Consider the following 27,872-nt stretch of genomic DNA (forward strand, 5'->3'; position numbering starts at 1 on the left):
CTCATGCTACTCCAATAAAAAGTATTCTTTCAAATTTTACTATTTGTAAAATAATCCCCAACCAAAACAATGTTTCGTTATTATATCCATAAATTAATAAAAATAAATAAATTAAATTATAATTATTATATCACAAATATAATTATAATATAAAAAAAATATTTAAATCTTCATAACACAGATTTGACAAAAATAAAAAAATTCCTCGACACACATTATAATTGCTAGATTTCCCACAACTTAAATATGCAAATAATTGCTAGATTTCCCACAACTTAAATATGCAAAGAAGTCATATAAGAGCAGAGGGTTAAAACACATTTTTTAAGCCATAACCATGAAATTTCATTGATTGGGCTAGAATCTTGCTTCTATTTTTGGTGTACAGTTTTTTTTTTTAATGTCAACTCAGCAGCCAGCATCTCTTAACATTCAATGTTCATCCATTCTCCACCATCGTTAGCGGTTGGTTTTCACATTTCACTTTTGCCATCCATTCTTGTGGGTTGCTCTGGAAAGCTGATTGGCAAAGAGTTGCTAAGTTTGGGCAATTGATTTGTCATTTTCTAAATACATAGTTTTTTAAATTTATAAATGAATACAAATATGATTATATTTTTGAACAGAATATTTAGAACAAGCTTTGTTAAAGATATACATATTCTCGGAAAAGCCAAGCCTCTCACTATAACATATGCATTTGAGGTTTCACATCATATAACATCAATATAGATTTATCTTAAATACGGATCTAACATAAGTAGTCAGAGAGATCCAATTTTTTCAAAGTGTAATTTTTTCAAATTTTTATTTTAGTTTATATGAGCTAAATTTCAACTTTGATGGCGCGGACATCCTTACACATCATACTAAGTGTAGAATGATCCTCTAAGCTTAAAAATTCATATAATAGACAATACCCTAACAATTATGTAGCAAATGGAAATTTAAAACATTCTGTATTTCAAATAATTGAAAAGGTTTTATAATAACTTTAATTAAAAAAAAAAATTATGATAACTTTTTTATCAGGTTCAAATTTCATTGACATAACACAAAAAAATTATGTTGATCATCTAAAATATTATACTGTATACCTCTTCCCTAGATGATTGGAAGGGTTTTACAATAACTTTAACTGAAAAAGTTTTATGATAACTTTTTTATCCGGTTCAAGTTCCATTAACATAACATAAAAAACATGTTGTTCATCTAGAAAAATATTGTAGTGTGTACCTCTTCCCTTAAATTATTAAGGGAGAGGGATTTTTTTATTATAAAAACTAATAACATGAGCTTTAAAGATATGAAAAAGAGTTCCCAGCAAAGATCCAGTCTGTCATTTCATAAAAGTCAGTTCTCATCGGCCTTCTGTTATAACAGAGTCAATATCTGATGAAGTTATATTTTCCCTCTGCTGAAGACTGTCAGGGCTTACAACTGATAAACTCTCTGCGCGGTTGTCTGTTGGTGAAGTTATATTTTCCCTCTGCTGAAGACTGTCAGGGCTTACAACTGATAAACTCTCTGCGCGGTTGTCTGTTGGTGTTGTTGCTACGACAGGTGTACTGCCAGTGCGGGTGCCCCCTGCAATGGCATTGCTATATTGCAAGTCTTTAATGTAACCGGGGCGAGAAGCAGGAGGATTGATCTCTACATCACCAGTCAGCATTGCTACCACTCGAGACATCGATGGACGCATTGTAGGCGCAGCTTGAGTGCAAAGAAGGGCTACTTCAATCACTCTCAGGACTTCTTCTTTTGAGCATGTTGATTCTATCTCAGGATCCATCAATTCCAGCGGCCTTTCTTTCTCATAAAGATGCCAGGTCTGCAATGTCATACAACATTGAGAAGCAGGCAATTAGTAATGGCTGAAGTTAAATTACAAGGATTACAGATTAGAAGGTGAGATTGTACACACCCATTCAAGAAGATAAACCATATTTTCTGGCAAGCTTGTGTCTGTGTTGCTCCTCCCACTCACAAGTTCCAGAGCAAGTACCCCAAAACTGAACACATCTGCCTTTTCTGTAAGATGACCCCGCATAGCATACTCCGGAGCCAAGTATCCACTTCAAACATAAATATATAAACATGGAATGAGTGGTATTATATTTTCATGGTGTCATAGGTCAAATTACACACCTTTATTTGGATGGTAGATTTTAATAATATTTAATTTCATTAAAATAAATGGTTAAAAAGAACATCATAATAAAAAAAAATTATAATAAAATTTTTTAACTAAGTTATAGGACTACCCAGTAGAGTTTTTTCACAATATATGACTCTACCGCTTAGCTCAACTCCTACTTATTCAAAATATTCTAACAATAAAAATTAAAAAACAAAAAATTATAGTACATACCAGCATAGGTTCATCTTAACTCTGGGTCTACCAAGCATCAACAGGTATCAAATCTCTTGAGATGACTCTCTGCCCTTAGTAGATGTGGAGTTAAGTATAGATCTATGATGGTTGAATTTCCCCCTTTAAATAGGCTATATTCCACATGAATACCATGGGTTGTCATAAACTTGCAACTCAAAAAACCACCAGTGACTTGACCAAGTCAAGTTTATCTTAACTACGTAACAAAAATTAATAAAAATAAAAATAATAACGTAGAATTTGTATTTAACATAGGGTTATTTATATTATTATTTTATTTTTATTTTATTTGCATCTTTGGCTGAGCTGAGAGTGTCTCTTAACACAATAAATATACATATATAACATAGAATAATTAATAGCATAATGTCTTTTTTTTTTTTTTGGGTTAATTTTGTCAAAATCTAATAAAGATTTTTAAAAATTATAAGTTTAAGTTGTTTAATTTGGAAAGTTCAAGTGCCCTAATTTTTTAGGACGTTGAATCTATTTATGCATTCAAAAATACATTTTAAATAACAAGAAATCACAATCTTGCCGAAAATTATATTTCAATCTACAAAAAAGCCAAAAATTATATTTAAATCTACAAAAAATCATGATCCTACTCAAAATTATATCACCATATCCATTAAAAAAACAAAACTATATCACCATATCCACTAAAAAATAATTATTTTATCTATTAATAAAACTCAGCTATACAACTATAACCGTAAATTAAAGTTATATTATATATATATATATATGTTATATTATATATATATATATTCTCCTTCTTCCATTTTTATTATTTATTTGTTTTTATCTTTTTCCACCCATGCTTAACATTTATGGAAATTAAAATCTAACTTTATGTACCTTCATCTTATTATTACTACAAGTGTAACTTTCAAGACCTTCATCTTATTATTACATTCTGCCGGTAACTCTGGTGTTGATGTGATGTGAGTTTTCTTTTCATCTCATTATATAACATATTAATTTTCCTTTTATTTTTTCAGGTACATCATTTCTCAAAACTAAAGTCTAACCTTCAACATCAACTTACATGGTGCCATTTCTCAAAACTAAAATCTAACCTTCTGCATCAACTTACATGGTGCCTGCAACTCTAGTGCTGATGTGAGTTTTATGATCGTCATACAACTTAGCCAAACCAAAATCTGCTATCTTAGGATTCAGAGAGTCATCCAACAGAATGTTACTGGCTTTGATATCTCGATGAATAATCCGAGAACTGGCTTCATCATGAAGGTAGGTGAGTCCATGTGCAATGCCAAAACAGATATTGTATCGAGTAGACCAATCCAGTTGTATCTGAGATTCCTTGTTACCTGCAACATACATGACACCAGCTTATTTGTTGCCATGTGGTGAATGAGTGGAAAATAAAATTTTCAATTCAGAAGAACTAACACAGTTACCTAATAAAGCTTTATCAAGACTCTTGTTCTCCAAGTACTCATAGACCAAGAGAGGATCATCTGCTTCCAGACAACATCCAAGCAACTTTACAAGGTTCCTATGTTGCACTGCAGATATTACAGCGACTTCATTTATGAACTCTCGTTTCCCTTGTCTAGATTCGGAAGAAAGTTGCTTCACTGCTACAATTTCACCATCCGAAAGAGAGCCCTATTTTAATACACGGTTTAGAATAATAGTCAGACAAATCTAAAATAAAACATAAACAATATAGGAAGAAACAATTACGGTTAGGACAATTCATTTAATATGGAACACAAACAATATAGTTTGAGTGGGTTTAATGGTTAAGGGTATGTGTTTTTTTCTAAAAAGTTACAAAATTGGGTAGGGTATGTATGCCTTCATAGACTTATCAGTCAAATCACAGACTTATCAGTCAAATCACTGTTGCACAGAGATGAGTCCCTTTTCCCATAAACAAAAAAATCTCATACACCAATTTGATGTCTGACTTAACCATGACCTTAAAATTAAATAATAATAATAATAATTTATAATAAAAACCTTCCTAAAAAAGCAAAAAATATATATATATATATATATATTTACACACCTTATAAACTGCACCATATCCTCCCTCGCCTAACTTATTATCTTTATTAAAATCTCCTGTTGCAGTTTTCAAATCCGCATAGCTGAAAATTTTCAGTTTTGAACGGATATCATTTATTACTGACCAAAAAAAAGTCGTCATTAGTATAGAAACACATGTCCTTGCTTCTTGGAACTCAATTAAACCTTTCCTTTTAGGAGAAGCATCCCCTGCAAGAGTACTCAATTTTTTAATCAATACCTTCGTCTTCCTCAACATCTGTTGCTGCGAGCTTTGGAAGTCTTCTCCTCCAAAGGAGAAAAACCAAAATCATGCATATCAAGATGGAAGCAATCCCAATAGTGATTCCAATCACTATTTCTGTCTTACTTGTCTTACTTTTCTTTGTGGGAATGAACTCTACACAATTTAAAAAATCATAAGTGACAAAGCAAGCTGAAGCTGACGATGCATTTACAGTTTCATAATAGAAAAATAATTTATGACAGTTAATATAAAAATCACTTTAGTGCAACCATCTTCAGCCTGGGCACTATGCTCATCCATGGTAGAAAACTGTTCTGTTCAGAACTTTTTGATTTAATAAAACACAGTATCTTTTATCATTATTACCAGGAGTAACTCTTATAGCTGATACTAGTGGTCCATAGGCTCCTTGGATTGGAATACAGCAGGTTCCCTTTCCAGCCCAGAAAAAATGAATTTCAAGGAAGTTTTCTGTTACATTGATCTTGTTGAAAGATTTAACAACAGCTATATTGGAGCCTCCTGCCTCCTTTTTGATGTTAAAATCTGTTAATACTTTCTGCCCCTACAACATCAAAGAACAGAATATTTTCAACATTTAGTTATGTTATAGACATCATTTAGCCAGGAACAAGAACAAATAAAAATTAAAAATTGCAAATATGCTTGTAGCTTTAGGAATGGTATACATAATACATATATATTAAAGGTCAGAAAGCAAGTAATTGAGTTGAGAGACTTATTCTACAATGCAGTATGATGTGTAACCTTGTCCGTCTTTCATCAAAATCCACAAAATCCACATTTTGCTCATATCCAGCAAAAAATAAAAAATATAAAAATATAAAACATTTAAATAATGTTTGGTCATAAAAAAAAATCTAAAAATTCAAAACACTTAAATAATGTTTGGTTATAAAAAAAAATTGCAAGTGAAGAAATTGGATCCCTTTCAGCTTATGTTAAATCTGTAATTAAGATGGATCTACGCTGGTTATAAAAAAAATAAAACTTGGACATTTGTTGAAAGTAAACTAGCATAGATCCATCTTAAATACTGATATAACATGAGCCTAAAGGAATCTGTGCAAATTTTTAAATGTTTTATATATTACTTAATCTTTTTATTTTTAGATTTTTTAAATTGAAAACTCTTACACACTGGAGCCTCTCGACTCAATAAAAATATTCCCTAGTTTCATTTGGGAAAAGACTTTGATGTGGAGAGAGAAGTTGCAGTCATATTCTAAAATCAATCATACTTGAACATAAACATCAAAAATGCGTCTTCCAAGACTCTGCCAGCTATTTGTATTTGCAATTTGTATCTCTGCAAACTGCAGGTTTACTGTATATGGTCCATTCTCAAGCCCTAAACCATAGTATCGAAGTGAGCTGGGAGATAAGCGTGCTGTCTGGTACAGTTCTGAATCTGATATCGTTGTAATTTGAGACTGATTGGTTGCTATATAGTTTGCAGCACTGGCAGAATCCGAAAAAAGTCCAGTTTCGCTGACTCCCCACTTTCGTGCAGTGCTGACATAAAATGAGGCAGCATTGAGAGTTTCGTTCTCCTGCTCAAACACATCTCCTGTAGCATAAGTCATTTGTCCGCCTCCACAATTTATAGCAAAGCCAGAATCTGGAAAAAAAAAAATTGAAACTCCAAATGTGAGTTTTATTGGTTGTTTTTTGGAACAACTCTGAGATGCGCAGTAATATGACAAAAAAGTGCTCTCCGAGCCAAGATAAATACATATACCGTAATTTAGATTTAAAGAGTTGGTCTCACAGCCAACATGAATAAGTATGCAGAAATAGAGAATTGAGAGCTGGATATGATGACTTAATGCATTTAAAATTAAAATATATGCATTTGTGGTTCATTCCAATATGATGAGGTAGGAAAAAGAAATGTACTTAGAAAATAATTGATATTGTCATTGTGAGTCTGATCTTGGCTTAGTGGTGTTTTTGGTAAAATATGCTCAAGAATGAGCCATTGGAGTACTCCAAATTTAAAGGTATAAGGTGATTTATATAAAACATCATAAGGTGATTTATATATAACATCATTTTTTTTAAGCTACTTATCTTTTCCACCATTCAATTTCCATTTCTGATTTACTTTTTTATTAAGTAAGGGTTTTTTCTAATAAAATTGTATGTATATAGGTATATATCACACTCTCCCTTTCCAACTAGAATCATTATAATTTAGATCCACTTTGAATCCATCCCATGGGTCAAAACCAAAATGTCCAAGATAAGAGTTTATGTTTCCCTCTAAGAAGTCAAATCCCCTCTCTCAAGGTCTTAAAGATATGAACATGTGAACACACCTTTCTTATTTAGGAACTTCCCTTCAACCCTAAAGAGAAAGCCAAGAGAACTTGTTGACAATTTGAAGCACTAGATGCTACAAGAGCCCAAGTTCTTCTCATTGTAAAATTACTAGATATTCAAAGAAGGATGGAGTGCGATCATCTACCATGTTATCTGAATCGTCCTTAGCTTTGGATAACTTTGAATGATAAAGTTTAAAGAAATGTAAATAATGTTTATCATGATAAATCTTTCTCTATATCCAAAAAGTGGGAATTCGAACTTACCGAGTGCCTAAGAATAATTTTCAAATGGCCATCACCTTGAAATGCTCTTAGAACCTATTGAATTGTTAGAACTAGACCTTGATTGTGAACTTCTATTAATCACAAACCTTCTTATCACTTTTAATTTTCTAGACTATAGATATCCAATAAAACAAAAGGTATTCCTTATTTCCCTATAGGTTTTCCTGAAAAGTAATTGCATAAGATGAAATTAAATTTAGCAAAATTAGAAGTATTAAGAAACTAACAAGAGTAATTCACATGAATTGTAAGAAGAATATTATAAAAGAACTATATAATCCTTCCTCCAAACATATGGCTCTATTATATTACTTACCAGTGTTGGTCTCCAATATAGATAACACCCCATCCCACATCCCCTTATGTTTTGGCATTTATACCAAAATAAATTCCCCAATAACCCCCTTTTGGGATGATTCCAAGGTGGTTTTAGTAGTCAAGAAATGTGTCAACTCCAATGAATTATAATTTTGTTTCATGATCTTTAATTTGAAGTTAAGTAAAGGGTCTCTAAACAATTCACTAAAATAGTTATCAATGTCTACGTTACTCTTTACAAAGAGTAGAAATTCATTAGCAAAATGCACATTCATTTTCTACAATGAAAATTGCCTTGAATTCAAATAGCCTACAATAAATAGCCTTGTGAATCTGTAGTAATAACATAAAGAAGAGCGACTAGTGGAAACCACTCCCCAAGGATTCTTAACTATTCATTAACCAACATCTTAATAGAGGCATCAAAAAATAGAATGATAATTACTTCTTTGAACGTTGGGACAAAACCAATCCACTTGAACATATCTATGATAAATGCCCACTATTCTATTGTATTTGTTGTCAAAGTCATTTCTAAAATAGGGCTTTTTGTTGAGTCCCTTTTGCACATTCAATAGCTTCCCATACTTGCACAATGCTATTAAGAATAAATCTAAATTTGACAAAAGCCTATCTACTATATATATATATATATATATATATATATAACTTGTAAAATGACATGTTCAATTCTTTTGGTCAATACCTTAGCAAGAGCATTGTATCTCATCATAAGAAGGATTTTTATTTATTTATTTATTTTTGTAAAATATGCTTCTTATACTTATAGAAAAATATTTGCGTCAACAACAAGATAAAAAAGGATGGAATGGTATATACAGTGAAATTTGCATCATCCTCCTTAATGCAACTAAAACAACTATAAAATCAAATTTAGCAGCAAAATCTAATTGTTTACAATCCTTAATCAATAACGTCCCGTTTGCAAACCACTGCTTATGTACCTCCTATCTTCATAACTAACAAAAAAGAAACCAAACCACTAACCTCATTCTCAAACACATATTTGCAATGGAGATTCAAAGAACAAATAATGTTGAAATTCTCAAACAATGTCATATACTAGCGAAAAAATCTTGAATCACAAATATGGAATCCCCCAACAACAATGCCCTTTGATGAAAATGCCCCTCAATAATACTTGCTAGTTGAAATTGAACCTAATGCATACAAGTCATTGGAAAAGAGCACTCCCATGAAATATGTTTCACAGTTTTCTTGTAAACAAGAGAGGAAAAGTCCATTGAAAGGCCACAAATGGTGAACCGAGCCTTAGAGGGGAGTCCCTAATAGAACACCAACTAAGGAAACACATGTAGCTTATGGAAAACCTGTATTGACCAAACATTATGCAATTTCCAAATCCAATGAATCTTAATTTCTGATGAAACCCACTATGTAATCAAAATTGGGCCAACATGTGCCTTTGATGCAAAATGGAGCAAAGTTTATGTGAATCATACTAAGCCAAAGGTCATCCAAAACACCACTCCCAATCACATCAGAAGGATCATGGCATATCAATGTTAATCATGAATATATATTGCTACAACTTAAGCCCAATGATCTGTAAAATGTGAGTAAATCCATAGAAGACAATGCAAACTATTGAGTTTTAGATATTGGTATCATCGAACAGGTGTTCTAGTCTCAATTTGTGTCTAAAAGACTAAGGAACACGATACCTCCAAAACCCAAAAAAGGTTTCACAAGATAGGCCTAAGAAACGCCTTAATTAAATTAATTGATCAATACTTAAAAATTGCCTAACTTACTAAAATTGATTAATTAATGGGAATTAATTAAGTGTTATGAAACCAGCTCAAGAAAAAGATAGAAAAGATAGATCAACGCCTTAGAATTCAGCCTCTTCGAGGGGGTAACCTCCTTTACATTACATAAATGAACAATTCTTCGATGATTCAAATGACAAAACCTCCTTTCTATATACAGGAGTCTAAGGAGTCACAATATAACCCAGCCGACCTAACAATAATAGTATAAAGCCACAAAAATAACAATAGATGGATTCTATGGGGCACAGTAATAACAATATGGGGACAATAGTGGCACAACAATTAAGGGGTACAACTACAATAGTAATGGGGTAATCACTAGTATTATAGGGACCCAACATGCCCCTCTCCTTCAAAAAACTGTTGTCCTCAACGCTTGAGTAGTTCTAGATGCTTCTGTATAAAATTCTCATCCTCCCATGTGCAATCCTCAGCGGATAAGTTCTTCCATTTGATAAGATACTCCGAAATTGATCGATTTCGTAGCTGTCGAGTTCTTGTTTCTGTGACTGCTTCCGGTTCCAATATAATTTTTCCTTCCTCGTCAAGTTCTAGCAATATTGTTTGAACTGGGAGCTTTTCGCCTATAACCTTCTTTAAACATGAAACATGGAAAACTGGGTGCAATCGAGAAGCTGCAGGAAGCTCCAATTTGTATGCCATAGTACCAATCTTTTGCAACACCTTGTACGGACCATAATACTTTGGTGATAATTTATTATCCTTCTTAGCTTGCTTGAGGGACATTTGCTTATATGGTTGTAGCCGTAGGAATACCCAATCACCTACATCAAAACTTCTTTCGCTGCGATGTTGATCTGCCTATTGTTTCATTCTATTATGTGCCAACACGAGGCTATCCTTTAAGAGTTGGAGGATTTGTTGTTGATGTTCGATGTGATGTTCCACTGCTTGAACCTTAGAATTTTCTCTTAAATATGATGTGATGGATGGTGGTTGATACCCATAAAGTGCCATAAATGGGGTCATTTTTGTTTTTGTATGGAAGGAAGTGTTATACCACCATTCAGCCAGAGGCAACCATTTGACCCATTATGTATGTTTATCAGATACAAAGCAACGAAGATATCCTTCCAAACATTTGTTTACTATCTCAGTTTGCCCATCAGATTGAGGATGATAAGATGAGCTATGAGCTAACTGAGTACCAAGACAAGAAAATAATTATGTCCAAAAATTTCCAGTGAAAATGGGATCTCTGTCACTTACAATAATCTTTTGGTTTCCATGTAGCTTTTGAATTGTTTCCATAAATGCAGTAGAAACTATACTGGCTTTAAATGGATGTGATAATGCACAAAAGTGTGCATACTTGGTAAGTCTGTCAACTACCACCATGATGACACTCTTTCCCTCAGACTTGGGTAAACCTGTGATAAAATCCATTGAAACCTCCTCCCAACGTTGGCTTGGAATGGATAAAGGTTGTAATAGACCCGATGTCTTAATTGTTTCAACTTTATTTTGTTGGCAAACCAAACATTCCGCCACAAACATTTGAATATCTGATTTAATGCCATCCCAAAAAAAATCCTTCTTAACCCTGTGGTAAGGTTTTAAAATCCCTGAGTGCCCTCCTAAGGGAGAAGTGTGCAATTCCATAAGAATCTTTTGTTTTAGCTGGGCATTCTTACAGAGTTATAAGCGATCTTTGTACCATAACGAATCATTTTGCCAGCTAAATGTATCAGACGTACTGGAATCTTGTTGTAACTTTCGAATAAGTGCCCACACTTCTTTGTCATTCTTCCATTCCTCCCTTGCTTCGTTTATCCAATCTGGTTGGATAATAGAAATGGCGCACAACAATGCTTCCACATCCTTATACTTTCTTGAGAGTGCATCTGCCACCACATTTTGCTTCCCTTTTTTGTAGATGATTTCAAAGTCATAACCCAACATCTTTATGACCCACTTTTGTTTCTCTTCAGAGGATAATCTTTGTTCTAAAAAGTATTTAAGGCTATCATGATCCGTTTTTACCTTGAAGTGTCTTCCCATTAGGTAGGGTCTCCATTTCTTAAGTGCATGGAGTATCGCCAACATTTCCTTCTCATAAATAGCTTTGTGTAAAAACTTTCCCTTGATTGGACGACTTTCAAAAGCAATGGGTCTTTCATCTTGCATTAAAACAGCACCAATTCCATTTCCTGAAGCATCACATTCCACGATAAAGGTTTTTGTGAAGTCCAATGTAGCTAAGACCGGTGCTTGGCACATTGCCTCTTTAAGATGTTCGAAGGCCTTTGTTGCTTCTGGAGTCCATGAAAATGCATCTTTCTTCAATAATGTCATTAGAGGTGCTGCTATTCTCCCATAATTCTTAACAAACTTGCGTTAATACCCTGTCAACCTAAGAAATCCTCGCAGTTGCTTTATGGATGTGGGGATTTTCCATTCCTTAATGGCTTTAATTTTGCTAGGGTCTACCTTAACTCCTTCATGAGATACAATATGACCCAGATATTCCACCTCTTGTACTCCAAAGAAACATTTGGATCTTTTTGCATATAATTGTTTCTCCTCCAATAGTTGTAGCACCCTGTCAACATGTTCAACATGATCCTTCGAAGACTTGCTGTAGATTAGTATATCATCAAAAAATACTAACAAAAATTTTCTAAGGAATGGTTTGAAAATTGAATTCATCAAACCTTGAAATGTTGAAGGTGCATTGGTAAGGCCAAAAGGCATGACAAAAAATTCATAATGACCCTCATGAGTTCTAAATGTTGTTTTCAGAATGTCTTCAGTCTTCATTATGATTTGATGATATCCTGAACAAAGATCCAACTTGGTGAAGTAAATTGATCCATGCAATTCATCCAGTAATTCATCAATGACAGGAATGGGAAACTTATATATAATAGTGAGCTTGTTGAGCTCCCTATAATCCGAACACATGCGCCATGATCCATCCTTCTTGTGCACCAATACTACTGGAGCAGAGAAAGAACTTTGACTCGGTTGAATTATACCAGCCTCTAGCATTTCTGCAACCATAAGTTCAATTTCACTCTTTTGGGCATAGGGATATCTGTACAGCCTGATGTTTGGAGGAACACTTCCTGGAATCAGATGAATAGCATGATCATGATCACGAATAGGTGGGAGACCTTTGGGAGTCTCAAATACCTTGGAATGATTGTCCAAGACTTTTTGGAGATCTGGAGAAATAGATGATTCGGATGTGGAAACATCTAGCGAACATAATTGTGCAATTACACCTCTTTGTTCCTTTTTTAGAAGCTTTGTCATACCATTAGAGCTGATTATCTTTCCGAGTTTCCTTGCAATACCCCTTAATTCAACTTCCTTTCCTTCCACAGAAAATTTCATGAAAATTTCTTGAAAATTAAAAGCTATTGTACCCAAGGATTGTAGCCATTGGACTCCTACATAATGACTCAAATAAATTTATGAAGACCGAACGTAGTTACATTCTTCAATAGAAAGGAGGCTGAGGTAATTCTAGCAGATGAAGTTGAGGGAGGCAGTGTGAATTGTCCAGTTGTAGAGAGCAAGGCACAATTCTAGTCAGAGACAGTCAGCCAGTTCATGTTGCAGAGGCTATAGATCGTGTGTTAGTGTCGGGGGGTGTAGGAAGAGAGAGTAGCTTCAGTGAGTAGCAGGAGGTAGAATTTCTACTGGAAAGGTTTTCCAGAGACAAGATTGATTTTCTCGCAGCAAAACTATGCTGTCCAGTCGACATGCAGGTAGGAGTGTGAGTTTCAAAAGAGAGGCTTTGCTGGAAGAAAAGAAGAAAAGCGAGATTCCATTGTTCTTATTCAGAGGGAAATCGAGACTCATAGGGAATCTAGCTTTAGAGGGAGCAACCCTATGGAAGCTTAGTTCTTCAATATCTGAGGTGATCAGTACACAGTTTGCATTGATAGCGGTTATACCTCCAGAAGGAGGAGGAGTGTAAGGCTTCAGAGTTGCAGATACGGGCAGGGTTCAATAAGGCACAACATTGGATAGATGTTTCTTTATGGATCATTACCTGTGCTACAGGGGCCCAGAGTATTTAGTAGCAGAAGGATTGAGGTGTCAGCAAGGGGCAGTCAAATCTTGAGAGATAGTGTAGAGCTAGCTGCAATCAAATACTAGAGGGGTTTAGAGATAGTTGGTGCAATTAGATACTCTGTAGACAAAGTAGAGCTAGTTGCAGTCAAAGACTCAAGGGACAGTTGTAGAAGCTAGTTGCAAGGATAGTAGACCAATTATTAGTTGCATCAGTTGCCGCAACAACATGATATTAGATTCAACACATGCAGTGTTGGAAGCAGTGCAAGGAGGCATAGTGTAGTGTTAACAACATCGCATATGCAGAGTGGTTCAACTACAGGGTTAGCATAGGAATCACAACATGCATAGTAGCTTGGTGGATAGTGATAGGTTGTTGCAGATGTCAGACACTAACAGCATGGTCCAACCACAGAGGGGAGATGTTTATGAGAGAACACCTTCCTCGCTACGAGGGAGTGTTATATTTTGGTAGCATCAGGCGATGTTATAGTCTTGATTTGTGTCTAAGAGACTAAGGAACACGAGATTTCCTAAACCTAGAAAAGTTTCACGAGATAACCTTGTGAAACGCCTTAATTAAATTAATTGAACAATAATTTAAAATTGCCTAACTTAGTAAAATTGATTAATAATGGGAATTAATTAAGGATGATAGAGAATGATATAGAGACATATGTATCAAGAATAAGATGATATTAGTTGTTGATGAAGATCTAATCATGGTCATTGAAGCTCTAGCAAGAGATTATAAAAGAAAGTCAATGGGATGGAGATAGACACAGTTGTGAGATAGAAAGTTAGGTAAATTGAGCTACCTAGTGTGCAAAGTTTTAGCGATGAAAGAGTTCAAGCCAGAAGGAGAGCATCAATGATTGTGGGAGTAGTAGGAGGAAATTTTGGAGAATTTTTCACTGGTTTTCTAGTGCCAGAGAGGCAGGAAAATGGAGGCTAAAATATTTTGCAGATAAAGTCATCCAAGCAGCGAGTTAGCCAGTCTAGCAGAGCGAGTTGTCGAGAAGGGTTCATTTTAGTTGCTAGACGTTAGATTTGAGTCTAGAAGGCAAAGAAAAAAAATTCTAGAGGTAGAGGGAGGTTAGACAACCCAGTTGGAGGTAGATTCAGGGCCGTACAACTTGCATCAAGGCAACAGTGTGAGCATCCAAAAAGAAGTGTGAGTAGGACAAAGGGAGGCCAAATTATTTTGCAAATAGATAGTTTTTCTCCTAATTATTGTGGCCAGATTATTTGCCGGAGGATTTCTAGTTAGGCATCAAAATTATTGCACTCATAATTTGCTACATAATAAAATAAACCCTCATTTGTTGCACCGGTTTTCCCTTCAGGGCTTTTCCAGGGACTTTTTAGTCCAAAATAATTGTGTCGATTTTTATGTGTGTGCATCTATTTCTCAATCCCTGATTTTATTTTCCGCAGCGTATTTTATGGTGAAGATTGCAAATTTGAATTATTCATTAATTGTCGTAAACAATTAAACTGCTAACAGTTAGGAGAATAATATCCAATAATTGCAATCAAGGAATTTTGACATGGTATTATAGCATTAAAGATCAAATTAAAGCATCAAAAGTGAGAGGAGAAGAATTATGCATTTTCAAAGGGAGATTTGAGCATAGTTTATTCAGACCTACACAGGCTAGCAAGGCAATGCGAATTGTTGAGCAAAAATCGATTTCTAAGGCAGAATGCAAGAAAACTTTGTTTTTCCCACAGCAGAATTCCAACAGGCAGTGGATTTTCCAAATAGAGGGTTCCGGTGAGCAGATCTGAGCGTAGAAGTTTTGCAACAAGGGTTTTAATTGCATATTTGTATAGGGCAGGAAGAGAAAAGCACATAGACAAGTTTTCTAAATTTTCTCAGAGGGTTTCCAGTTTCCAATTTTTAGGAGGAGATTCGTAATTTCCAGCTACAGAAGGTCGTAACAGTTTCGTTATTCAACCAATGCGAGCTTCAGGAGCAGCGGTATGTGTGATGATTTCAGGAGAAGGACTTCCAGAAGGTAGAGTGAGTTGCCTAGTTGAGGTAGTCAGCAGTGCGAGTGCCAGAAATGGACTTCTAGAGGCAAGAAATTGCAAATCTGTGCTTTCTTGAGGAAGGTTGAGTTAGTTTGCAAAAAGGAGAAGGATATTTCCAACGTTTAATTCTCCAGTATTCTCGGAGTGAAAGGAAGGTCGATTTTTCTATAGAAGTTGGTTAAAGCAAGTAGATCGAATAGCAATATTTCCCAGTTATTAAATATGACGCAGTAATTTCATCTCTAGTTGTCAGATCTATTTTCTAGAGGAGGTGTGAATAGCTTCAAAGGTCGAAGGAGGAAGTATATTCATCCAATCTATTTTCTGGTAGGGTTTCTTAGTGAGTAGTAGGATTGCAGGATCCACTTGTTGGAAGAGAGGTGCAAGTTTGCAGAGGAGGTCGAGCTTGTGTCTATAGAGGAAACCAAGGCTTTCTAGATCGATTGGTCAGTTGGTGTGAGAGATCTCTAGTTATTTGAGTTTTTCATAATTTTACAACTTTCCAGAGATGGTCATACAAGATTGCCAGAGGAGGTCATGCAAGTTAGCCAAAATGCATATATTGGAAACATATCGACTTCCATTTACTGGAGATAAGTGCTGGAGGAAGTGTGAATTGCAAAGCGAAGTAGTATCCCAGTATGGGACAAGGCTCGAAAGGAGATGGTGGGGCACCAGATCTAGGAGGAGGAGTATGACACTTTAGGATGCTAGAGAAGGTACGGTCCAATGTAGAAACAACAAGGAGATCAATTAGATCAATTTCAAGTTATTACAACAAGACCATCACCTTTACTACAAGGGGACCATGGTATCATAGTAATAAGAGGAACAGTCGTGATACGGGAGGTTCATGCGTTCAGTGTCAACAAGATGTAGTCAGATGATAGTTGCAGAGCTAGTTGCAGTCAGTACTCGAGAGATAAATGCAAATCTAGTTGTAGTGACACAGGCAGTGAGAATTGGCCAGTTATAGAAAGTAAGGCGCATTTCCAGCTAGCGAGATTTCAAGTTTTCTGAAGGAGAAAAGGAGGTCGAGCTAACTCCAACCAATGAGGCCGAGGGAGGCAGTGCGAATTATTTAGCTGCAAAGAGCAAGGCATAATTTGAGCTAGAGATAGTTATTCATTCCATGTTGTAGAGGCTACAGATTGTGTGCTAGTGTCAGGAGGTGAAGGAAGAGCGAGTAACTTCAGTGAGAAGTATGAGGCAAAGTTTCTATCCGGAAGAGTTTCAAGAGACAAAATTTATTTTCGCACAACAAAACTATGCAGTCCAATCGGCATGTAGGAAAGAGAGTGAGTTGAAAAAGAGAAGATTTGTTGTGTAGGTTTTAACCCCATACAGAAATTACCTGCATACAAATTCTAAAACATAGAAAATAAATAATGTGAGAGCAGAACACATAAAACACATATACACAGAGATTTTCCCCTGGATCCCAAAACCAAGACTACCAGCTTGATTTTTCATTATGTTCCTTTCAATGTTATAATACATATTTATACATGCCGAAGCATCCAATACCATGGACCGAAAACCATCGCGTCCAATACCATGGACCGAAAACCATCATGTCCAATACCATGGACCGAAAACCATCGCGTCCAAAAAACATGTGCGAAAATCATGCACAAAACCATAGGTGGGTCCGCCCAACCTAACATAGGGTCCAAAACCAAAATTTTTCGGGGCACTTCCCTGGACCCCATAAAGTGGGGTTACGGGTGCCCCTCAAACCCCCTGTTAACTACATGGAAAGAATATAACACAACCCAACATTCTCCCACTTGTTGTTTTCTTTCCACGGGGGGCCACAAGAGAGCTTAGTCATTTTTCCAGCCCTGAAATGCCCATTGTCTCTCTACACCAAGAGAACTTCTCAAAGCTCACATATTTTTTCAATGCATCTGCAGTGTTCTTCAAAGTGTCCACCTTTACCAGCAACACCTTTTTGTCTTCTATCATATCCCTCACAAAGTGATACTGAACATCAATGTGCTTTGTCTTTGAATGATATGTGGGGTTCTTTGCCAAGAAAATTGCACTTTGGCTGTCACAGTCTATCCTTATAGCTTCCTGTACTAACCCCATACTTGAACAGAATCTCTACAACCAAATTGCTTCCTTGCTTGCATGAGTGGCTGCCATGTATTCTGCCTCTGTAGTTAACAGTGCCACTACAGATTATTTCTTACTCATCCAACTGACTGCACCTCCAAATAGGTTAAACACATACCCACTTGTAGATATTCTCTGATCCAGATCTCCAACCCAGTCTGCATCAACAAAGCCATGAACATCCAACACTCTGTCCAATCCTGGTCTTCCTTGGTAGCACAAACCATAATCACTAGTGCCACGCAAATACCTGAAAAATCGCTTCATTGTTGTCTAGTGCTTCTTCCTTGGTTTTGACATAAACCTGCTCAATACTCCCACTGCATGTGCAATGTCTGGTCTAGTACAGACCATTGCATACATCAGGCTACCGACTGCACTTGCATATGGAACACAGGACATGTCCTCTTCCTCTTCTTGTGTCTTGGGAAATTGTTCGACAGATAACCTCACACCTACAGGAATAGGAACCTTCATTAGTTTACTATCCTGCATATTAAACCCCTGCAATATTGTCTCGACATACTTCCTCTGGTTTAACCAGAGCTTCCTCTTTTCCTGATCTCTTTTAATTTCCATGCCAAAAATATAGTTTGTATCACCAAGATCTTTCATGTCGAATTTGGAGGACAATTGGGTCTTCAAATCCTGGATAACTTCTTTGTCATTTCCAACCAACAACATATCATCCACATACAAGACCAGATAAATAACACGGTCACCAATTAATTTAAAATACACACAGTGATCTGCTTTGCTTCTGGTGAAGCCAAGTCCCCGTATAAATGTATCAAATTTATGATACCACATCCTTGGTGACTATTTTAACCCATATAGAGACTTCTTTAACTTACATACCAGTTCTTTCTTACCCTTCACCGCAAAGCCTTCAGGTTGCTTCATGTAGATCTCCTCTTCCAGATCCCCGTGAAGAAATGTTGTCTTCACATCCATCTGTTCTACCTCAAAATCAAAAGCAGCAGCAATAGATAAAAGTAATCTAATAGAAGTTACCTTGGCAACTGGAGAAAAAATATCACCAAAATCAATTCCCGGCACCTGGGAATAACCTTTTTCTACCAACCGAGCTTTGTATTTCTCCACTTTTCCTTCTGCATTTGTCTTCTTTTTGAACACCCATTTGCTGCCAATGGGTTTCCTTCCAGTCAGAAACTCCACCAAATCCCAAGCCTCATTTTTGTGCAAAGATTCCATGTCATCAACCATGGCGTCTTTCCAGAGTTTTCCATCCTCTGAATCCACAGCTTCCTTCACAGTTCTGGGATCATCATTAGTAACAGACAAAGAAAAATTTGAACAGAAAGCATATGGACTATACCTTTCTGGTTGCCTTCTTTCTCGAACTGATCTTCTCACAGCTGGAGTTTGTGGCTCTTCATCTTCTGATTCCTCCTCTGTTGTAGAGTCTGATTCTTCCTCCTTTAGATCAAACTTTATCTTCTCAGGTTCCTTTGGTTGGACTTTGTTAGTGTCAGTCTTTGCAGCCTTCCTCCAGTGATCAAACATGCTCTTACAAAGTGGTTTTAAGGTGTCAAGGTCAAATTTTGTCATTTCAGTGAGTCTTCAAGTAAAATTTGATCACTAGGCATTAGGTCTAGGGTTTGCTTTCACTCCTTCCAAAGTCGTCCAAATGTCGGTCTATGTCACTATTCAGCTGAGTCTACCATCATTCAGAGGGTTGTCATCGTCATGTCAGGTTCCAATGGGTCATTTTACACCTTGTTCATGCTTCAGTTGCACCTAGGTAAGGTCATTTCCCTCTCCTAGGGTTTTGAAGGCAATTTCTCTTGGACGGTCAAATCATAGGCAAAACTTGTATCCTGATGTTCAAACACCTTCCCCTATCCTCAAAGCACCTTATCAAACACTTCCCATCACTGAGATCCCCCAAATTTGTCATTTTGGCACAAACCCTAGTTTCTTGCTACAACCTGGCAGTTTTCTAGGTTGGGCATGTGTTTTGCCTGGCAGTTTTCTAGGTTGGGCCTGTGTTTTTCCTTTTTGGACCCCGTCCCCTCATTCAATTTTAGAGATTCCACTTTCCCCTACTTCCTAACATCCCTCCCTACTTCCCAAAATTTCCTCAAGAATTTAGAAGCTCCCTATCCCCTTCATTTCGCTTCATTTCGACAAATCCCTTGTTCCACACATCGGGGTAGGTTTCACTCAAATGATGTTTCTGAGAAATCAAAGATAAATTTAGGAAACCTGAGAGAGATTTTTTTCCACAACAGGCCAATGAATAAAAACCACCTTCACTTTTTACACAAGTGTCATGGTTTTAGAGAAATGTCAAAAATACAATTTCCTCGGGAGAATTGATGCACCTCTGAAGTGACCTTGGGAAAATCAAGTTTTCTCCTAGCTAAGTTGGCCAAATGACTTTCTTGATGAGTCAAATGATAACTAGACATAAAGCGCTTTCCAATGAGCTATCATGAGCTCAATTTGGAGTTTAGGAAGGGATTCAAAAGTTGACTGTAACAACACTCTGCCTTGAGGCAGCCTCACTGGGCACATTTTGACCAGTCTTGGGAGATTTGACTTTTGACATGGCAAATGAACTCCAAATTGAAACATTCTAGTTGGGTTGGAAATTAGACTCAAAGACATTTCCAACGAGCTATCTTGCACCCAATTTGGACACCGGGAAGGCCTCCAAAAGTCACCTGGAAAAGAGCGTGGCGCACAGAGCGAGCGCAGCGCACTGGGAGGAAATTTCCACTGTAAATTTACACTGGCACGGCGCACAGGGAAAAAAAGGCCTGAAATTGTGCCATTTTTCCTCAAATTTCTTGTGAAGCCCATCAAATTGCAAGGTAGCCTCTATAACATCACTTGTTTATCAAATTTTATGAGTGATATGGTGGTTATATGCCTATGATTGAATGCAACAAATTTCATAAAGACAACCACAAGAAGACACCTATTCAGCGGGAGATAGAGGTTGATTGAGAGAATTGGCTCGAGAGGATCCACATCCACTTAGAGAAGTTGTTGGCGAAAGCAAACAAGAACAGGGATCACCATCACATCATGAGGCTTCTTTGCATGATGAGGAGCTCATTGAGCATGATTTTGACCTAGTTGACTTGGAGGCACAAGATGAGCATAAATCCATACAACAAGTCATCAAAGAGAAGTATTCTCAGATCATGTAGGTCAAGGACAATTTGATAAGGGCCAAATTTGTCATTTCATGCCTTGATCAAGAAAACAGTCAGCTTAAAGCACAACATCTACCTATGGAGAAAGAACAATTCAAAGTCAAGAAATAAGAGATGAAGGGAAAGGAATTGGTGGACCATGATAACATTGAGCACCATGAAGAACATGTGGCAAGAAAAAGGCCAAGAACAAGTTTTTCACCATGAGCATCTCAGATGTATATTTCCCTCACCTTGATGGAAGACAAAATCACCATTGCAGGGAATGATTTCATGTTTTCAATAGATTCCATCTCTCAAGCTACAGGCATACCAAACCATGGTGAAAATTGGTTCAAAGACATGAACCTAGACCTATAAGAGTACAAACCCTAACTGAAATCATAATATAAAGAAACTCACTCACATGTTTTCCCATTCAGATATTTTTTGGAGATATATGCACCATTAATGAAGGTTGTCATGAAATTCTTCACATGTGAGGGAAAATTTTCCAGGTTGCATCAATATCACATAAGGCTGCTCATCCACTTTACAGCAACCAAGTCGCTCAATTTGAGTAGTTACTTGTATAGGAGCCTAACCAAGATGTCTAAAAAGGTGAAATTGAAAGGAAAAGTGCATTATCCCAGTCTCTTTAATCATAACTTGATAAAGGTTATGGTTCTCCATCAGTTGACAAAAAATAACATGACATGGGACACTTTCATTGAGGCAGCTTTGAACATGCATATAACTACTTCACCAAGCCAGCACCAAACTATGTCAGCACAGTCAATGGAGGTTGGGTCATCAAGAAAGAATGATGAGGTTCCAAGGCACCTAGGACTAAGGTGACCAATACATATCAAAGAGGCAGAAGGATTGTGTTTTCTCCTACAACAGAGGTAAGGAGCCAGTGCATGATGAGGGGCCTTCAGGAGAGCCATCAAGTGAACGAGAGACCGAGTTCATTCTCCTTCACGATGATGAGACCGATACAGAGCCAACAAATGCCGAGCTTAGAGAGGTCATCCAGGAATAGAAATCAGAGATTGAGGCCTTGTCCCTTGACTTGGAGAGGGCCAAGTGGAACATGAAGTACCTGGAGCAGAGAAACAAGCAGCTTGAGGACCAGCAGGTGATCATGGAGCTGCAAAACATTCGAGAGCATCGCCAAGCTGCTCAAAGAAGAAGGGTTGAGCTCACATCTTTGGAGCAAGAAATCAATGAGGATAGGGAGGCCAACCTTGAGAGGGTCAACATGCATTTGGAGAGGTTGCTAGACAAGGCTGACAAAGACCTTGCTCTGTTGAGACACATGGCATTTCATTACAGGGCACGAAAACATGAGCACCAAGGCCCGAATAAAGAGTTTAAAAGCAAAATTGAGGAAAGCAACTAGGAAGGAAAAAGAGGCAAAAGAGAAAGATAGGCTTAGAATCTTGGCTGAGGCTTCCTTGGCTGAGCATGGCACCCCATAGAGAACCTCTAGCCCAAATTTCAAGAAATTTGGGGAAACTTTTGTCACATGGAAATTTTTTGGGCAAAAAACAGGGATTTTCTCCCTGTGCACCGCGCCACTGGCGCGACACTAAAATTCTAGAGCTCCAAATGAGGAATGGCTTGCAGTTTTGGAGTCAGCATGGAAGATCACGACTACTGGTGTCCGGGCAAGAAATTTGGGCAAGATTTGAGCCTCCTATAGGTCAAAAACACTCAAAAAATGGCCTCTCTGCCACTTTTTTGACACAGAGAAGGCAGTCTTGGGAGAATGGAGATTTGGAGGGGAAAATGAGCACCAAATTCAAAAATTATAGTTGTGTTAGAAAGTATACAGGACAGGTTTTCCAACAAGCCCACTTGGGCACATTTTGGACACCTAAAAGTGCCCCAAAACAGGCCCCAAAGTGGCGTGACGCGCAGAGAAATTGGCGAGGCGCACAGAGGAAAAACTGCCAATTTGCTCCCGTTTCGCGAAATTTCGGTTCGCGACTTCTCCAAGTGGGCCCGGTCATCCACACTTCGGTTTCATGGCACCAAAGGTGGAATTTAAAGTGTTTTTTCTCCAGATTGGCATCTATCCAAGTGGCAAAGGAAGGCAAAGGGTCACCCAGGCCAAATGTCATGTTTGTGAGCGCTGCACCTGTAGCTGATGGTTGGCTCTCCATCTCCATTTTGTAACGATTCGAGTAACTCCCCAACCCTTGGGCGTTCTATCTCTTCCTCACACATTCTATATATTGTATGCAAGCTATTTGCAAAGGGTTGGTTGGCTTGTAACTTCTGGGAGACTGTGGGCAAGAAACTTTGTTTCTTCACTGTGTATTTTTGACAAAGAATTAATGAAAGGCAGCGGCTCTGTTTCATGAGATTTTTGTGGTTGTGAGTGTAACAAATGTGTCTCTTATGTTTTCATATGTATTTTGTTATGTTTCCTAATTCGATTCATGTTCATTTCCAGTGAAATTTTCTAAGTGAGATTAGGTAGAATTCAATTTTATTGCTCTGCCTGTGGGAAAATTTCATGTTCAGTGTTATTCTTCTGTTGAAAAGGATTCATGTGCATAGATTAAAGATCAGTTTTCCTGAAGACTGTTTGATGAAAATGTTTATGGCTACCCTGGAAGATGAAGCCCGATCTTGGTATGAAAGTTTGCCACCTGCTTGTATTTACTGTCTAAAGGATTTTCATGCCCTGTTCATTGAAAGATATAAAGACTCTTATCCATCATTAAATCTAGTTCATGACTGTTGCAAACATGCTTCTACTTTCATTGAGAGCCTTGAAAAATACTATGAGGATGATAATTTTATGGATGATGAGATCATGGAAGCCTTGTACGAGAATCCATTTCAGCAACATGAAGAGAAACTAGAGGAGTCCCATCAAGATGCTCAGGAAAATTTGCATCAGAATCAAGATCTTTGTACGGTGGAAAATGAAGGAATTTTGCATCTTGACAGTCAACATGAATTACATGAAATAGATCAGTAGGTTGAAGAGTTCCATATGGCCAAAAATGAGGAAAGAATAAGTTTTATTTCAGATCTAGTTGAAATAAATGAGGATATGCAGGAAAATGATGTTCCAATCTCAGAAAATGATGATGATAAACCAGATCAAGAAACAGATTGTGATGAGGAAAAACATGTTGTTCCGGATCTCATAGAAGAGAATTGCATTGTTGAGGCCGCCTCAAATGAAGAAGACAGAGTTATAGACCTAACTGCCCTCATCTCATCAGAACACAACCTTCCTAACGAGGTAATTCAGTCAATTCATGAACAGCAAGAGGATATCTTTGTTCAAGTAGGTGAAAAAGTTTCTCTGGATGAATTTATGATAGAGGACAGAAAGGTCATGCTTGAGTTTCACGAAGCATTTGAAGTTTCTTTTCTTATGATTAATGAATGTAACGAGAATCTGGCTATCATATCATATGAAGATAACCTACAAGATGTTCAAACTACCGGAGAGCCAACCATTCAGGACGCCATTTCAGATTCTTCTTCCTATGTTTCATGTTTTGAAATGTTCTTTGAAGAGGAAATCCACTCATCTGCTTGTTCGGAATTTTTTGAGGACCAGGAGCATAATTTTTCTGAAGTATATTGTGAAAAGAGATCAGCATCACAAGAAATAGACACCTTGTTTCTTCAGCAGGAGGAGAATCTTCATGTTTTTCAGGATCCAATGGCAGATTTGTTGCAGTCAGCAGTGAAGGTGATTATTGCAGTATTCAGTGATGAAGAAGATCATGGTCAATTGTGTTTTTGGTGGCCCAGTTACCAGTATCTGTTGTTGACCAGAAGATCTGATCCGGAGAATCAATCAAGGAGGCATCTACTTGATTGGTTACATTGGAATACACATTACACATGATTGTACATATTGCATTAGTACGCAGGTGGCTATCACCATGATTTGAAACCCTCGAATCTTGATGGACTACTGCCATTGAATAAGTTTTGTCAGTTCTTGTTTTAGTTAAGTCAGTCATGAGTCATTTCCTTTTGCATAGAGTCAAGTTTTTCAGTCATTTCAGTTCGCATTGAGTCAGTTTGAGTCAAGTTTCAGTCAATAAATTGATTCATGTTGGTTTGTCGGAATAATGGACTCCATAGCCCAATGGACGAAGGCACTGTCTGCTCACCCAAAGATCTGCAGTTCTTGGCACCTCCAAGGAGCTGCCATCCCTATTGGAGCCAATGTTAGTGTCAGTCTTTGCAGCCTTCCTCCAGTGATCAAACATGCTCTTACAAAGTGGTTTTAAGGTGTCAAGGTCAAATTTTGTCATTTCAGTGAGTCTTCAAGTAAAATTTGATCACTAGGCATTAGGTCTAGGGTTTGCTTTCACTCCTTCCAAAGTCATCCAAATGTTGGTCTATGTCACTATTCAGCTGAGTCTACCATCATTCAGAGGGTTTTCATCGTCATGTCAGGTTCCAATGGGTCATTTTACACCTTGTTCATGCTTCAGTTGCGCCTAGGTAAGGTCATTTCCCTCTCCTAGGGTTTTGAAGGCAATTTCTCTTGGACGGTCAAATCATAGGAAAAACTTGTATCCTGATGTTCATACACCTTCCCCTATCCTTAAAGTACCTTATCAAACACTTCCCATCACTGAGATCCCCCAAATTCCTCATTTTCGCACAAACCCTAGTTTCTTGCTACAACTTGGCAGTTTTCTAGGTTGGGCCTGTGTTTTGCCTTTTTGGACCCCTTCCCCTCACTCAATTTTAGAGATTCCACTTTCCCCTACTTCCTAACATCCCTCCCTACTTCCCAAAATTTCCTCAAGAATTTAGAAGCTCCCTATCCCCTTCATTTCGCTTCATTTCGACAAATCCCTTGTTCCACACATCGGGGTAGGTTTCACTCAAATGATGTTTTTGAGAAATCAAAGATGAATTTAGGAAAAATGAGAGAGTTTTTTGTCCACAATAGGCCAAGGAATAAAAACCTCCTTCACTTTTTACACAGGTGTCATGGTTTTAGAGAAATGTCAAAAATGCAATTGCCTCGGGAGAATTGATGCACCTCCGAAGTGACCTTGGGAAAATCAAGTTTTCTCCTAGCTAATTTGGCCAAATGACTTTCTTGATGAGTCAAATGATAACTAGACACAAATTTCTTTCCAATGAGCTATCATGAGCTCAATTTGGAGTTGAGGAAGGCATTCAAAAGTTTACTGTAACAGCACTCTGCCTTGAGGCAACCTCACTGGGCACATTTTGACCAGTCTTGGTAGATTTGACTTTTGATAGGGCAAATGAACTCCAAATTGAAAAATTCTAGTTGAGTTGGAAATTCCACTCAAATACCTTTCTAACGAGCTATCTTGCACCCAATTTGGACACCGGGAAGGCCTCCAAAAGTCGCCTGGAAAAGAGCACGGTGCATAGAGGGAGCGCAGCGCACTGGGAGGAAATTTCCAGTGTAAATTTACACTGGCGTGGCGCACATAGAGAGCGCGGCGCACAGGGAAAAAAGGCCTGAAATTGTGCCATTTTGCCTCAAATTTCTTTTGAAGCCCATCAAATTGCAAGGTAGCCTCTATAACATCACTTGTTTATCAAATTTTATGAGTGATATGGTGGTTATATGCCTATGATTGAATGCAACAAATTTCATAAAGACAACCACAAGAAGACACCTATTCAGCGGGAGATAGAGGTTGATTGAGAGAATTGGCTCGAGAGGATCCACATCCACTTAGAGAAGTTGTTGGCGAAAGCAAACAAGAACAGGGATCACCATCACATCATGAGGCTTCTTTGCATGATGAGGAGCTCATTGAGCATGATTTTGACCTAGTTGACTTGGAGGCACAAGATGAGCATAAATCCATACAACAAGTCATCAAAGAGAAGTATTCTCAGATCATGTAGGTCAAGGACAATTTGATAAGGGCCAAATTTATCATTTCATGCCTTGATCAAGAAAACAGTCAGCTTAAAGCACAACATCTACCTATGGAGAAAGAACAATTCAAAGTCAAGAAATAAGAGATGAAGGGAAAGGAATTGGTGGACCATGATAACATTGAGCACCATGAAGAACATGTGGCAAGAAAAAGGCCAAGAACAAGTTTTTCACCATGAGCATCTCAGATGTATATTTCCCTCACCTTGATGGAAGACAAAATCACCATTGCAGGGAATGATTTCATGTTTTCAATAGATTCCATCTCTCAAGCTACAGGCATACCAAACCATGGTGAAAATTGGTTCAAAGACATGAACCTAGACCTATAAGAGTACAAACCCTAACTGAAATCATAATATAAAGAAACTCACTCACATGTTTTCCCATTCAGATATTTTTTGGAGATATATGCACCATTAATGAAGGTTGTCATGAAATTCTTCACATGTGAGGGAAAATTTTCCAGGTTGCATCAATATCACATAAGGCTGCTCATGCACTTTACAGCAACCAAGTCGCTCAATTTGAGTAGTTACTTGTATAGGAGCTTAACCAAGATGTCTAAAAAGGTGAAATTGAAAGGAAAAGTGCATTATCCCAGTCTCTTTAATCATAGCTTGATAAAGGTTATGGTTCTCCATCAGTTGACAAAAAATAACATGACATGGGACACTTTCATTGAGGCAGCTTTGAACATGCATATAACTACTTCACCAAGCCAGCACCAAACTATGTCAGCACAGTCAATGGAGGTTGGGTCATCAAGAAAGAATGATGAGGTTCCAAGGCACCTAGGACTGAGGTGACCAATACATATCAAAGAGGCAGAAGGATTGTGTTTTCTCCTAAAACAGAGGTAAGGAGCCAGCGCATGATGAGGGGCCTTCAGGAGAGCCATCAGGTGAATGAGAGACCAAGTTTGTTCTCCTTCACGATGATGAGACCGATACAGAGCCAACAAATGCAGAGCTTAGAGAGGTCATCCAGGAACAGCAATCAGAGATTGAGGCCTTGTCCCTTGACTTGGAGAGGGCCAAGTGGAACATGAAGTACCTGGAGCAGAGAAACAAGCAGCTTGAGGACCAGCAGGCGATCATGGAGCTACAAAACATTCG

The 27,872-nt window shown here is 37.4% G+C and overlaps 1 protein-coding gene across 1 annotated transcript in view; it reads right to left on the reverse strand.

Annotated features, from left to right (window-relative positions):
• Nucleotides 1-1,073: 1,073 nt before the first annotated feature.
• The window catches only part of LOC149227627 (putative LRR receptor-like serine/threonine-protein kinase At1g56130), a 108,591-nt gene continuing 81,792 nt past the window's right edge, over nucleotides 1,074-27,872 (reverse strand). Inside the window, exons 2-9 of the mRNA XM_089380556.1 lie at nucleotides 5,948-6,327; nucleotides 5,052-5,250; nucleotides 4,680-4,838; nucleotides 4,440-4,558; nucleotides 3,823-4,033; nucleotides 3,495-3,732; nucleotides 1,925-2,075; nucleotides 1,074-1,831 (exon numbers count right to left, since the gene is read on the reverse strand). Of these exons, the coding sequence (XP_089236682.1) occupies nucleotides 1,361-1,831; nucleotides 1,925-2,075; nucleotides 3,495-3,732; nucleotides 3,823-4,033; nucleotides 4,440-4,558; nucleotides 4,680-4,838; nucleotides 5,052-5,250; nucleotides 5,948-6,327 (1,928 nt within the window). The 3' untranslated portion in view covers nucleotides 1,074-1,360. The remainder of the gene's footprint in view (nucleotides 1,832-1,924; nucleotides 2,076-3,494; nucleotides 3,733-3,822; nucleotides 4,034-4,439; nucleotides 4,559-4,679; nucleotides 4,839-5,051; nucleotides 5,251-5,947; nucleotides 6,328-27,872) is intronic.

This window comes from Pinus tabuliformis, chromosome J (assembly GCF_031772625.1).
Source record: "Pinus tabuliformis cultivar Carrire ecotype Pingquan chromosome J, CPIR1, whole genome shotgun sequence".
In the NCBI taxonomy this organism is placed as follows: Eukaryota; Viridiplantae; Streptophyta; class Pinopsida; order Pinales; family Pinaceae; genus Pinus; species Pinus tabuliformis.